Raw genomic sequence first — 12,045 nt, forward strand, 5'->3', positions numbered from 1 at the left:
GAATTTGCAATTGCATATACATTCATTGCAAGCTAGATAAGCCTGCCCATCCCATGTGCTTATCCTCAGAAAGTATGGAAATGTATTCAGTTTGGATTTGTGTATATTCAGCCTTGGGAAGTCTTGGATCTTATGTGTACAGATAAAGTAAGTTTATTTCAGAGATAAAGGAAAGGAAATATCTATTCTTTTTTTTTTTATTCACATGGCAAGAGGAATAGTGTGTCTTTGCAGCAGTTGAAGACATTCATTACCTGAAATGTTAAGAATTCAAGGGCTATAGCTTTTCACTCATTTTTAGATGATAGTGATTGGATGCAAGAAACACCCTGGAATTCCAGCAAACAGTTAGTTTATATTTGCCACTGAGTTGTCTGAGAACAATATGAGGAAACAACTGAGGAAAAAATTCCATAAATTAGTGAATGCTGTGTGAAAAAAACAGTTGACCCTGAATTCTACTGTCCCAACTATACTGCTGAAAAGGGAATTGGCTCCCTCAGCTGCAAATCATCCCAGGACTGAAGAGTTTGGCTCTTTGGAGAATGTGACACCCAACAGAATTTCTTTACTAGAAGTGGCAAATTCTTAGACTGGAAATCCACTTCCAGAGAAACTGGCATGTAAATTTGATCTTTCTTCACTTCTCAAACACAATGTTCATTGTTCTTCTTCCAGCCTTCTCTCTTCCTTCACAACTGTGTGAGATGGGTGCTCACTGTACTGCCTATGCTAGGCAGGAGCACACTGCTTTTATTTCCAGCTTAAATACAATGTGATTCAGGGTTGGCTGATTGCTGATTAGAGATGAAAAGTTATGGAGGGATGAGCAAAGAAGAAATATTTACAGTAAGTTTGGACTCCTTTTCAGTTTCTGACTGCTGCTAGCAGTATTTAAGCTACAGGTAATAATGTAGGAATCAAGTATTGCCACGAGTGTTGCTCTTTTTCATATCTGTTAAATGGCAATGTGAGGATATTTTCCCTTCTCCTGTCAGTTCTGTAATTTCCTTATCTTTATCTCATGCTGCCTGGAGTAGAACCCAACTCTTTGGGCCTTATCCCAGGTAAGATGCTAAATTCTTCTGGCATTTGTTTCACGAGGGAGAAACCAAGTTGTCTGTATCAGTCTGCATGCACTGTTCCATTTCCCTGGAAGCCTCACCTGTGTCTCTCCATCCCCAAACAGTTTGCTGGAGAAGATTGAGCAGGAAACTTGGCGGGAGACTGGAATCTCTTTTGTCACATCCGTCACTCGTCTCATGGAGCGTCTGCTCGACTACAGGTACCTGGCACCAGCAGTAACATGTTCTGAGCATAAGAAGCTTGTCAGGATATGGTACCAAATTCCTACAGGCAATGTTTCTATTGACTGTCAAGCTGCAAACATGCAGGTCAATGTATCATGCTGGGTTCTGACCAAACATCCCAAATCCTCATCTCTAGAGCCCTTATTCTCATTCTTGTGTGCTCATTCCTGATAGTTTGTACTGAGGTTTATTCAGGTCACTAAAACATTAATTCCTTCTATCACTGAAATGATCTCACCTAATTGAGCAAAATAGATGTTAAATGCAAGAGTGATCCCCAAAGCCTCGCTGAACCAAGGTGTGCTGAATGCCTCATCCAGGCCTGCAGGGCTGGAAAACTTCTGTCTGGGAACTGTGACACATCAGCTGGTGGCTCACGAGCACGATTTCACTATAAATTAGGCAGCCTTCATTTAGTTTCAAACTGAAGTTTGCAGGACTGTTGTGTCAATGCAGCTGAGCTTTGAGTTAGTTAGAAGGAAATATTTTAGCTTTAGATTTATATATACACACACACTCCGAGGGTTTTTTTTTAATAATAGACAATTTGAACCTATATAGAACTGCCCCAGATATTTCTATCTTTAGCCTACTGACAAGAGTTCAAATAGTTTTTTCTTCTGCTGCTGCTCATTAGAGGTGAAACCCTCTGACTAGGCTGGTATTCTGCAGTCCCAAATACTTTTCTGTGCTTTTTAGTTTGCTCTTTTTGTTATCCCTACCACCTTGATCCAATCTCCTGGTTTTTTTCCTGGCAACAACTGCTCTACAACTACTGTGCACAACCAGGTATTGGAGACACATTTAAAGGGAATGCAGGGGAGCTGCTTGGGGGTTTTTCAGGGGGCAGGGTGGGGGATGTTGTGTGTTTTTAGTTTCTGGTTTTTGTTTTTTAATGATAAACGGCTGCCAGCAAGGCAGCCTTGACACTTAGATACCCATTTCCATGCTTAATTGAGAAACACATACCAGTTTTTAATTGATTTTCAATCTGCAGCTGATTTGTCATCCCCAGAACAGGGAACTGGAATGTGGCATTGGAATTTGGAAATACACAGGCATTTCTTAGAGTCCAGCTGCCAGTCAGTAGCCGTAGTAGTTCCCAAGATGGTTAACTCTGCCACTGCTTTAAAAATTTAATCTCTTGTACTGTTTGAATAGAAGCAATTTCTAAAATATTCCAGAAACCAAAGATAAGTTTTGTGATTTAACTTACCTATGCAAAAGTTAGAAATCTAGTCTAAATCCCTCAGGTTGTATCCTTGTGTGCAACACCACACTGCAGAGCTGCATTTATGGAAGACAACCTTTTGACTAGGACAAAATGTTTACATCTGGATAAATAAGATATTTTTACTTTTATAGTAGATCTTGCAATTGGATTATTTTTGTCCACTATGATCTGATTTTTGTTCAGATTCTTGTAAGAAGTGAAGGAATAGTCTTTTCAGGTGCTTGATGTTTGCAGATGCAAACTCGTAAGGGGACACAGAGTTCTCACATCATTTAAGCCCTAATATGGAAATTTTTCTTAGAGGAACTTTATAAAATAAAGTATATGATTATCTGTTGTTTGTCATCCAGGGAAACTCTGGAAGATTAGATAGCTTCAAATTTGTTTTAAAAGGACTGTTTTTGCAGATGTTTGTTTCAACATTGCTCTGCTTTCTTAGGGACTGTATGAAAGGAGATGAAACAGAAAACAAGAAGATTGGCTGCACTGTTAACCTTATGGTAAAGATGTTTCCTTTATCTCTTTGTGATACTGTGCAATCGTGTTGAAAATGGGATGGGAAAGGCTGGGACAGGAATCTGTGTCAGGCAAGAGTAGCTTCAGAATCCAAGCACTGGGATGACAGAAGAGAACGATGAGGATTGTGAGGATCCTCTGGTCAGACTTGCTGCTTTAAGTAGGGCCAGATAGGTCAGGCTACTCAGGTCTGTGTCCAGCTGAGTTCTGTGTATCCCTGTGACACAGGTTCTACAACCTCTCTCACATCTTCTTTCAGCTTTGGACTACCTTCATTTTGGAAAAAAAAAATTATGCCACAATATAAAATTAGTGGGTTAGATCAGTGTGAACGTGAAATGAATTATTACTTTTCTTTCCCACTAAGAATGTGTTCTCTTTTCAATAACTTGCACATCCACATAAGCTGCTGAGTGCTTGAATGGAGGGAGAGGCTCCAGAGTAACAACTCTGGTTTTGATTTCACAGAATTTCTACAAATCTGAAATTAACAAGGAGGAGATGTACATCCGCTATATCCACAAGCTGTGTGACATGCACCTACAGGCTGAGAACTACACAGGTGAGGGGGACATTCCATGCAGTCTGCTTGAAGTCCTCATGGCATTTTTTAACTCTCCTGATGTTATACAATATCTGGTTCATTCTTTTGGAAAGAATTTGCACGAATCAGTTGTGGCAGTTGGAAAGGCAAGAAGCTGAGGCCCAGCTCCTTCCCTCAATTTAATACTGTCTGTTTATACCCAACCACATGATTATTGCATTACACTTCAAATTTTATATTAAAGTGTTCTTTTAAGAAGATGGATTTTAAAAAAAATCACAACAGCATAATGGAATTTAGAGGAAGATTAGCAAAACCACCATTATATAATCACTTGTCATATTTCCTTGCCTGGCAGTGCTGAGGGAGCACTTGGAGCGTGTATGGACTCTAATGCTGTGTTGTCCAAGCTCTGTTTACAGCTGCAGGCCCCAAATCTAGTTACAGATCTGAACATCTGACTGTGCATTTAAATCAAGTAGCTGGTAAAAAGAAACTTGACAGATTTGTACCTAAAAATCATATGCTGCTATTTTAAGTAATTGAATAATTTAGTGGTCCTCTAAGAGTTGAGATTTTTTTCGCAAACTGTAAATCAGAAATCACAGACTGTCAGAAGCAAAGCCTGTGACCTTTCAGTATTGGCTGTGTTTATTTTCTGTCATTGATTCAGTGTTCCATAATTGCCTTTCCTACAGAGGCTGCATTCACTTTGCTTTTGTACTGTGAGTTGCTTCAGTGGGAGGACAGACCTCTGAGAGAGTTCCTGCATTACCCATCTCAGTCAGAGTGGCAACGTAAGGAAGGTCTGTGCCGTAAGATTATCCATTACTTCAACAAAGGGAAGGTATGCCAACTTCTTCTCTCTTCCAGCAGCTTCCTTCCCTTTTCCTGACCGACTTAGGGCTTGCAAGCCATCATCTCAGTTCAGTAGTCTGGAAGTAAATTTGTATCAAAGGGGTTTATAACATGACAAATTGGCTCTCTGGACAAAAAAAAAACAGATGACAAAAGTTATTTCATTATGTATGGCATTTGGAACCGATTAGGGAGGCCAACAGGACAAACACCAGAACATTTTTAAAAAAACCTTTAAACCAAGCCTTGGATCAGCTGATGTGGCAGAGTGCCAGTTCCTCAGCTTTTGGGGGGTGGGATTGCATTTTGTAGCTGCCTATGCAAACTGCTGTGCTATGACTCACTTGAGAACTTGTTTTATGTTTAACCTACACAAGGAAATAGCAGGCAAATGCTATAGGGGTCTCTTTATTGGAAAAGATTTAAGTCCTTTCAGTGTCACTTATTTTAAAGCGATTTTCAATTGAAGTGCAGTTCCATCTACTGCACAAGAAGAAAATCAATCCATTTCAATTTCATATATTGAGTATGGGTTTTCTACAGTTAATTTTTTTTTTTTCAATTGCTGCAGAGTTAAATTGCTGCAGAGTTAGATGTTTTAGTCCCTTATGTCATGGTGTTTTGGGAACATTTCAGAGGTGAACCTTAAAAGTGACATCATCTGTTGGAGTACTTTCAAATTTTTCCCTTCTCTAGGAAAATTCCTACAGCTTATGTTCTTGGGAGGTAACATCTGTATGTGTGCCTCAGGGTTGATTTTTGCCTGTGATGGCAATGACAGTGGCATTAAATACAAATGTGACTTGGTTCTTATGGGGCTGCCATTCCAGATAATTCATTCCTAGTCCTGATAATAGGAGTTGCATATGGCAGAAACATTTTCTACAGAACCTGCAAAAGGAAGTCAGATTCCTGTGTGAAGGAAGAAATGGCCCATTTATGAGGAAGTGATTAAGATTTTTTTTGTGTGTGCCTGACAGAACTGCTCTTTTGTGATAACACTGCATATGGTTCTCTCATTTCAGAAATTTTCAGGGGTTTTCAGACTGCACTTAAAAACAAATTACTGGCTTGTACAAATATTGCAGTACTGTACTGTCTGACTAGACAAAGATGATAGAGGCACTATGGAAAGCAAGTGAGTCCTTATTTTTGACAACAACAACAGGGAATCCATATACACAGTGAAGGAGAGTAAAAATTGACTGATGCAATTAAGCTATAAAACTCCTAAGATTATAGAGTGTTAACCTCTTGAGGTTTTCTCCCTACTGGATGTTTTTGGAGTTACTTGATTTATGTTTTAATCCTCCTTTATTACAAATGGTAGCTGAATGATTAAATAATCCACTTAAGCAGTGTGTATGTCACTCAGACTATGGAAGTGAAAGATGCTGAGAAGCCAAATCCTTCTTTTCAGCACTCTTGCTGTGTGACAGGGAGCAGCTCAGGGAATGGAAGAAACCTGCTTCCCTCTACTTGTGTCTGACAGCTTCTTTCTGCACTGTCCTGAGATGGTTCCTCCTTAGGTTCTGCAGAGCAGGATTTGTTGTTGTCCTTCAGTTGCATTTCCAGAATTCCATTTCTCATGCTGCTCCTGGTCTCTTCCACCAAGTGTGGGTGTCAAGGCAGAGTGTAAAGGCTGTAAAAATTCTGCATTTGTTCATAGGAAAATTTTCTCAGGACAAGAATGGGAGGAAAACTAGCCACAAGGGTGTCTTGTGACATGCCAGTGGCACAGCCTGTGGCGGGCTTGGGATGTGCAGTGGGTGCAGAACTGACTCCCACCCTCAGCAGCATCAGCAGCAGCCCTGTGCTGGGAGGGAACATGGTGTTCCAAAGCCCTTTTAGCCTTCACTGGTCATGTGCCCCTTCCTGCTGATTTCTGCTGTGCTGTGAATTGGTTTGGGCCTCAGCTGGCAGTGTGTGCAAGTACATAACTTAAATTGCAGATATTTTTAACCCTCAGTTACAATTTTGACTGTTAAAACTGAAAAGTTCTCTAGTTGAAGACATCTGTTAATGGAACAGTTTGAACCCGACTGATCATGTTTCTGCACAGCAATAGCTCAAAAGCTACACAACCCTCTTCTGTCCAGCTCACTGCTTGATTTATTAACTGACAGTTCTGAACAGCTCCCACCATGGCATTGCAGGCTCTGGTCTCCTTAGTGCAGCCAAGTGCACACAGACACCCAAAGCAGTGTTCCCAAAGCACTTCGTTTTTGATCATGTGCTCCATACCCAACATTTGAAATCATTTCTCTTGTGTACCCTCATGGGAATCATTTCCAAAAGAAAACTGCACACTGGGATGTGAGTAAATAAAGGCTGGCATCCAGAAGGGTTGATTGTCTCTACCTGTGCCCCCGTGTGTGCAGTCAGCTGAGAGTTGCTGGTGTCATGGGAGAAGGCTGCAGTAAATGCCCTATAATTGTGGCTTTCAAGTAACACACAACATGCAAATACATCAGAGGTCAGCAAAACAGAAAACACTAATGAGGAAAATTATCAGTGGAGACATCAGGAAGTTATTTGAAGAGGGAAGTGACACTTGCATGTCACATGGAATTACATATTAATTATCTGTATTGTGAAGATGTTACTTGTTAGCATCACAGATTTTAAAACTGAAGCTCCAGTGACTTGCATATCCATTCATTCCTTTTCCTTTCAAATATCTACAAACCATTTTCTCTTTAGGACATTACCTTTATATTGTTTTTCTTCGCTTCTCTATCTCATCTTGTATCTGCAGAATACTCAGGTAGCACAGTGGAATTTCTTGGTGTGGAAACTGAAAGAAAGAGAGAGCCTGAGTTAGGATGACAGGAATGGTATCAAGGTACATGCAGAAGAGGCAGTATATAGAGAAATCAGATGTGGTGCCATGGTGTTAATTTAATTGACATCAGAAAAGGAGCATGAAAAGGTTACATCCCTCAGATCACCTGGAGGGAAAACAGCCAGTGAGCTTTCTGCTTCTGTCCAGAACACAGATTAGAGAGTTAGATAGGCTTTAGTCACAGCATCCCATTTGGAAGTAAGACTGCTCACTCTCTGTGGGAAAAAAAGCCATTTATTCCTGGCCAGATGTTTTAGAAGTGAACATAGATCAACTGAGGACTGAAAATCTATGTATAGTATCTCTGTAAAGAATATGCTGCCACCATAAAAATGGAGTGGTGTTTGAGTTTGCAAATACAAACACTTCACTGACAATGGTTTATCTCAATTCAGTGGATCAGTTTGTGTGTCATGGGCTTTGACATCCCACAGCAAAAAATCCTGTTAATTTGAGATCACAAATACCTCACTAATATTCAGAGTAGTCAAGAAATTGGTCTTTCAGTTCCTTTCCTATTGTATCTATTGCTTTGATCTAAATAAATCTCAGGCCTCCCATTCCTCCAAACCGATTCTGGTACAATATTTTATTTAGCAAGTTTTTATTGAAGTTTTTGTAATTAACTGAAGCAAAAGAGCTGTAGTAAGGAAGTGGTAGTAAGGAGAGAACAGATACTACAAATGTGGGCTTAAAGGGAAACACTGTAAACTGCCTTATAAATTAAATAAAACAGTGTAAAGATTCACCTTTTTATGTGAAGGTACATGTAACCAGAAAAACTCATTCCATATTAAGTGCTAATATTTTACATAATTGCTGTTAATGACTGTTACCAAGAATTTATAATATTGCTATTAATATTCTTAAAACAAGGTGATAGTTTAACTCACACATTAATTTTGTTTTCACTACAGCAGGGTCCCTTGTAAAACAACTGGCAAATTAGCCCAGTAATGCATAATAAAACTTAATCCAGTAAAGGTTCAACTGAGACCTTGGTGTTCTAATCCTTTACCATAAGCATGGTAAGAAACAGCCACTCCCCCAAAAGGCTTCCAGTGTGTGCAGGTAAAAGGTGATGGAAGAGATTTCAGTGTAAAAGGAGCTCTCCAAAAAGCCACTTGAGGTAACAGGAGAGTCTTTGTCTCAATGTGAGTGTGCCCAAAGTGGGTCTCTCCCTCCTGACCTCTGGGATGATGAGTATGGTGTGCTAGGAGAGATTTACTGTGTGGGATTGGGAGCTGAAGAAATGACTGTGGCTTTCTGAATATGGCTGTTGAGTCACTGCAGTAATGCAGGTCAGTTCTGAGGATGTTTTGTGTATTGGAGTGTTCCCACTGCCTGGCAGTTTGTGCTTTCAGTGGGAAGGAGCAGCCTGGAAGGGGAGCACTTTGCTGGGGAGCCAAGCCCTAATTCTCTACTCCAGGGAGTTCTAGTGCAGGAAGCAAAGGAACTGTTTGGGGGTGGGTTGAAGGGGTGTCTAGCACAAAGAAAAATTGTTAGTTTTATTATATTTCTCGAAATAAGTTCCCAGTGTCATAAATGAACTGCCAGAACAAGCAGTATGTGTGTGTAATTTCCACGGAACATATGCCTCTGTTCCCATCTTTTAGAAGGAATTGATCTGCTATTTAATGGAAATGGTTTCATCGCATTGCATTTTCACATCTAATCTCTGCCATTTCATACCAAGTGAACTCCCAGAATTGTTTCCATAGTGCTCCCAGCTGAGCTGGCAGTAGCGTTGTGTTTGCTGTGAGTGTGATTTGCTTTGGCCCCGCAGAGCTGGGAGTTCGGCATCCCGCTGTGCCGAGAGCTGGCCATGCAGTACGAGAGCCTCTATGATTACCAGAGCCTCAGCTGGATCCGGGTAAGTGCCTGCACCTTCTCTCCTTGCACACTCTTACATCACTCTCCAGAGCATTTTGCTCTCCTGTCAGAGTATTCTGAATTTTAAAAAGGATCACATTCCTTATAGAGCTCCATGCATTCACTGTGACTCCTTGCCATTGATTCATATTGGTGATGTTGTAGGTCCACTGGAATAATTCCAAAGTCTGGCAGCAGTAAAATCCCGTGAGTATATGAAGACAGCACACACACACACAGGAGCTAGGCTTGCTATTGCAATGGCAGATTTACATCTATTTTTAGCATAAAATATCCTATTTTTTAATACATATTTCATTTTAATTCCAAAAGAATCAAGGACAGCTTGTGCCTCAGTGAAATAAGATGAATGAGAGAGAGGATGAAGAAGGCAAATGTTTATGGCATTCTTATCAGTTTACAAGGATCTGGTCCTCTGGTACAACCAAACACATGATGAAATCGGGGCACATTTGCAGCATCATGCTTTAATCAGAAGAAGCCGAGTTCATGTTGTTATTTTAAAACTTTGTGAATGTGAAAATATTTCATCTCCTTCTGGAGTAGAATACATGTATCCAGATTTGCATGAATATATACAATGGTTGAAATTCTCTTTCTAATAAGTCCAGTTTATTTTTATCTGAAGACACCTGTCTAACAAGGTCTAACAACTGTCTATCAAGGTTTATCAACTGCACTTAAGAACCTCTTTTCTCCAAAGTGGCCCCAAAGAGAGCACATGCCCAGCTTGGCTGTGCACTCTGTGCCATTCACATCATCACCACATTCCTGGATGCTTCCCACAATGACTTTGGGACCTTCTCCTTTGTGGAAAAGGAGTCAGTGTTTGTGTGAACTGAGCACAAACCAGGATGCAATATTGCAGGTTAGGGTTTTTTGCAGTGGAAGCAATGGTGTCAAACTGGTTCTTCTCCTTGAAGAGACACCTTTTGCTACAGTGAAATTCCTGTGAGCCTTTCAACTGAGGTTCAGTTTGCCAAAGGGATTGGAAACCCCACTCTTGATCTTTGTTGGCACAATGCCACAAAACAAGTTACTGGAACTAGAAAAAAGTCCTTTTCCTCTTTCCAACCACTTTTTTCTTCCATGTCAAACCTTCTGGTGCACAGAGCTGTAGAAGATTTAATTTTATCCTTTTTCATGCCATTCAATTCAATTAAGGCAAACCCAATTAGATGTAATTTTCCAGGCAGTGGTATGGATTTTGATCTGTAGGAGAGAATAGGACACTGTGAGTCAGGCAACGTGGATTTTAATCTCAGATTTGCCATTAATTCTGCAGTGCAAAGAAAATTACATTCAAGACCTGTTTAATTTAAAATAAGATAAACCAGGAAAAATTCGTATGTCATCTTCCAAAATATAAAATGAGTATGGTGATATTCTGTTCCACCATGTAGATTGGTTTAATTAATAATTTTTATCTTTAACAGAATTTTGGTCTTTTCATTAAAAATTGCAGGGGTAAAAGAGTAATGTGGTATTTTAATGAGTCTTGAGGTGTTAATGTTTTAAGTGTAGCTTCAAGGGTGTGATAGCAGCTATCTCTTTCCTCCACAGAAAATGGAAGCTACCTATTATGACAATATCATGGAACAGCAGCGCTTAGAACCGGAGTTTTTCAGAGTTGGTTTTTATGGTCGAAAATTCCCATTTTTCCTGCGGGTAAGCCAAATTTATACAGGATGTGACAAAGTGACCAGGCTCAGAGTAGCTGCTAAGACTTTGTATTTTTGTTTTGGAGATATGATGTCTACTATTCAGCATATTTTTTATGCCTGCATAAATAAAAACAGTTTTCTGGCTGAACTGAAGGACACGGTCCACTGGGAATGTTCTTGGGAATAGAGATGAGAAATTTGACTCATGCCACTGTGAATTTTTGATGATCTGCAGATGCAGCACAAATTGCCTCTATATTAAGCAAAATGCTGTATTGCAGCAATGTTGGGTCATTACAACTAATTTTCATCATCTCAAATTATCACACTTTAAAAAAAGTCTCACTTGACAGAATTCTAATCCCAGCCTGATGACTCTTATGCTATGTGCAAGTGAAAATTTCCTCTCTTCAACAAAAAGCCAAACAGCTTCTTGGGACACGTCCTCACTTGGAGCTCATTGTCTGCTATGTACCAATCCATTTCAAAAAGTGAAATTTTCTTCTTTTCCTAATGAGGAATCAAACTTTAAATGGGTATTTGTTTATACATTGTCTTGTTGCTAGTTTAGAGCAAGGAAGGAATATAATCTGACAAGTGCTCCAAGAGCTGCCTGCAAATTGATGGCAGATGCCATCGAATGTGACAGGACAAGGTAACTGGAAGCTTTCAAGGACTGGAGGTGCCTGGTTTGTGCTCTCTTTGAAGGAATGGTCTGACAATCGAGGTACACAGGATGAAGCCATACAAAGCCAAGGCATTCTGAAAGCTGCCTTCTTATATTTCCCTCTGATTATGAGGTTGTTTGTTGCTTTTTTAACAAGGATTTCAACATTGGGGTTTAATTATAGTCTTTTAATGGAAACATAGGCAGGGGTAATAAAGGCAAGTTGAAATTAGTCAAGGAGAAGAAATACCAGCGGATAAAGGGTGGTGGTTTCCTGTTATTTGAAGGTGAACAGTGCCAGAATCAGAGAATCACAACATCTTTTAGGTTGGAAAAGACCTCCAAGATCAGTGCTCCAACCTTTGATGAATCACTACCTTGTCAACCAGACATGGTACTGAGTGCTATGTCCAGTTGTTTCTGGAACATCTCCAGGGATGGTGACTTCATCAACCCCTGGGCAGCCTGACAACCCTTTCCATGAAGAAATTCTCCCTGATGTCCAGCCTGAATG

At 40.1% G+C, this 12,045-nt stretch overlaps 1 protein-coding gene across 11 annotated transcripts in view; it reads left to right on the forward strand.

Moving 5' to 3' along the window:
* DOCK3 (dedicator of cytokinesis 3) overlaps positions 1-12,045 on the forward strand; it is a 186,951-nt gene that overhangs the window by 149,389 nt on the left and 25,517 nt on the right. For 8 of the 11 annotated variants that reach the window (XM_088171617.1, XM_088171614.1, XM_088171615.1 and 5 more), the window contains 7 exons: positions 1,041-1,067; positions 1,190-1,285; positions 2,984-3,044; positions 3,529-3,622; positions 4,303-4,451; positions 9,094-9,180; positions 10,764-10,868. In XM_088171617.1, coding sequence (XP_088027743.1) covers positions 1,041-1,067; positions 1,190-1,285; positions 2,984-3,044; positions 3,529-3,622; positions 4,303-4,451; positions 9,094-9,180; positions 10,764-10,868 — 619 coding nt within the window. The remainder of the gene's footprint in view (positions 1-1,040; positions 1,068-1,189; positions 1,286-2,983; positions 3,045-3,528; positions 3,623-4,302; positions 4,452-9,093; positions 9,181-10,763; positions 10,869-12,045) is intronic. The other 3 variants (XM_088171610.1, XM_088171618.1, XM_088171612.1) reach the window with 1 other exon arrangement.

Source organism: Sturnus vulgaris, chromosome 11 (assembly GCF_052056855.1).
Source record: "Sturnus vulgaris isolate bStuVul1 chromosome 11, bStuVul1.hap1, whole genome shotgun sequence".
NCBI classification, from domain to species: Eukaryota; Metazoa; Chordata; class Aves; order Passeriformes; family Sturnidae; genus Sturnus; species Sturnus vulgaris.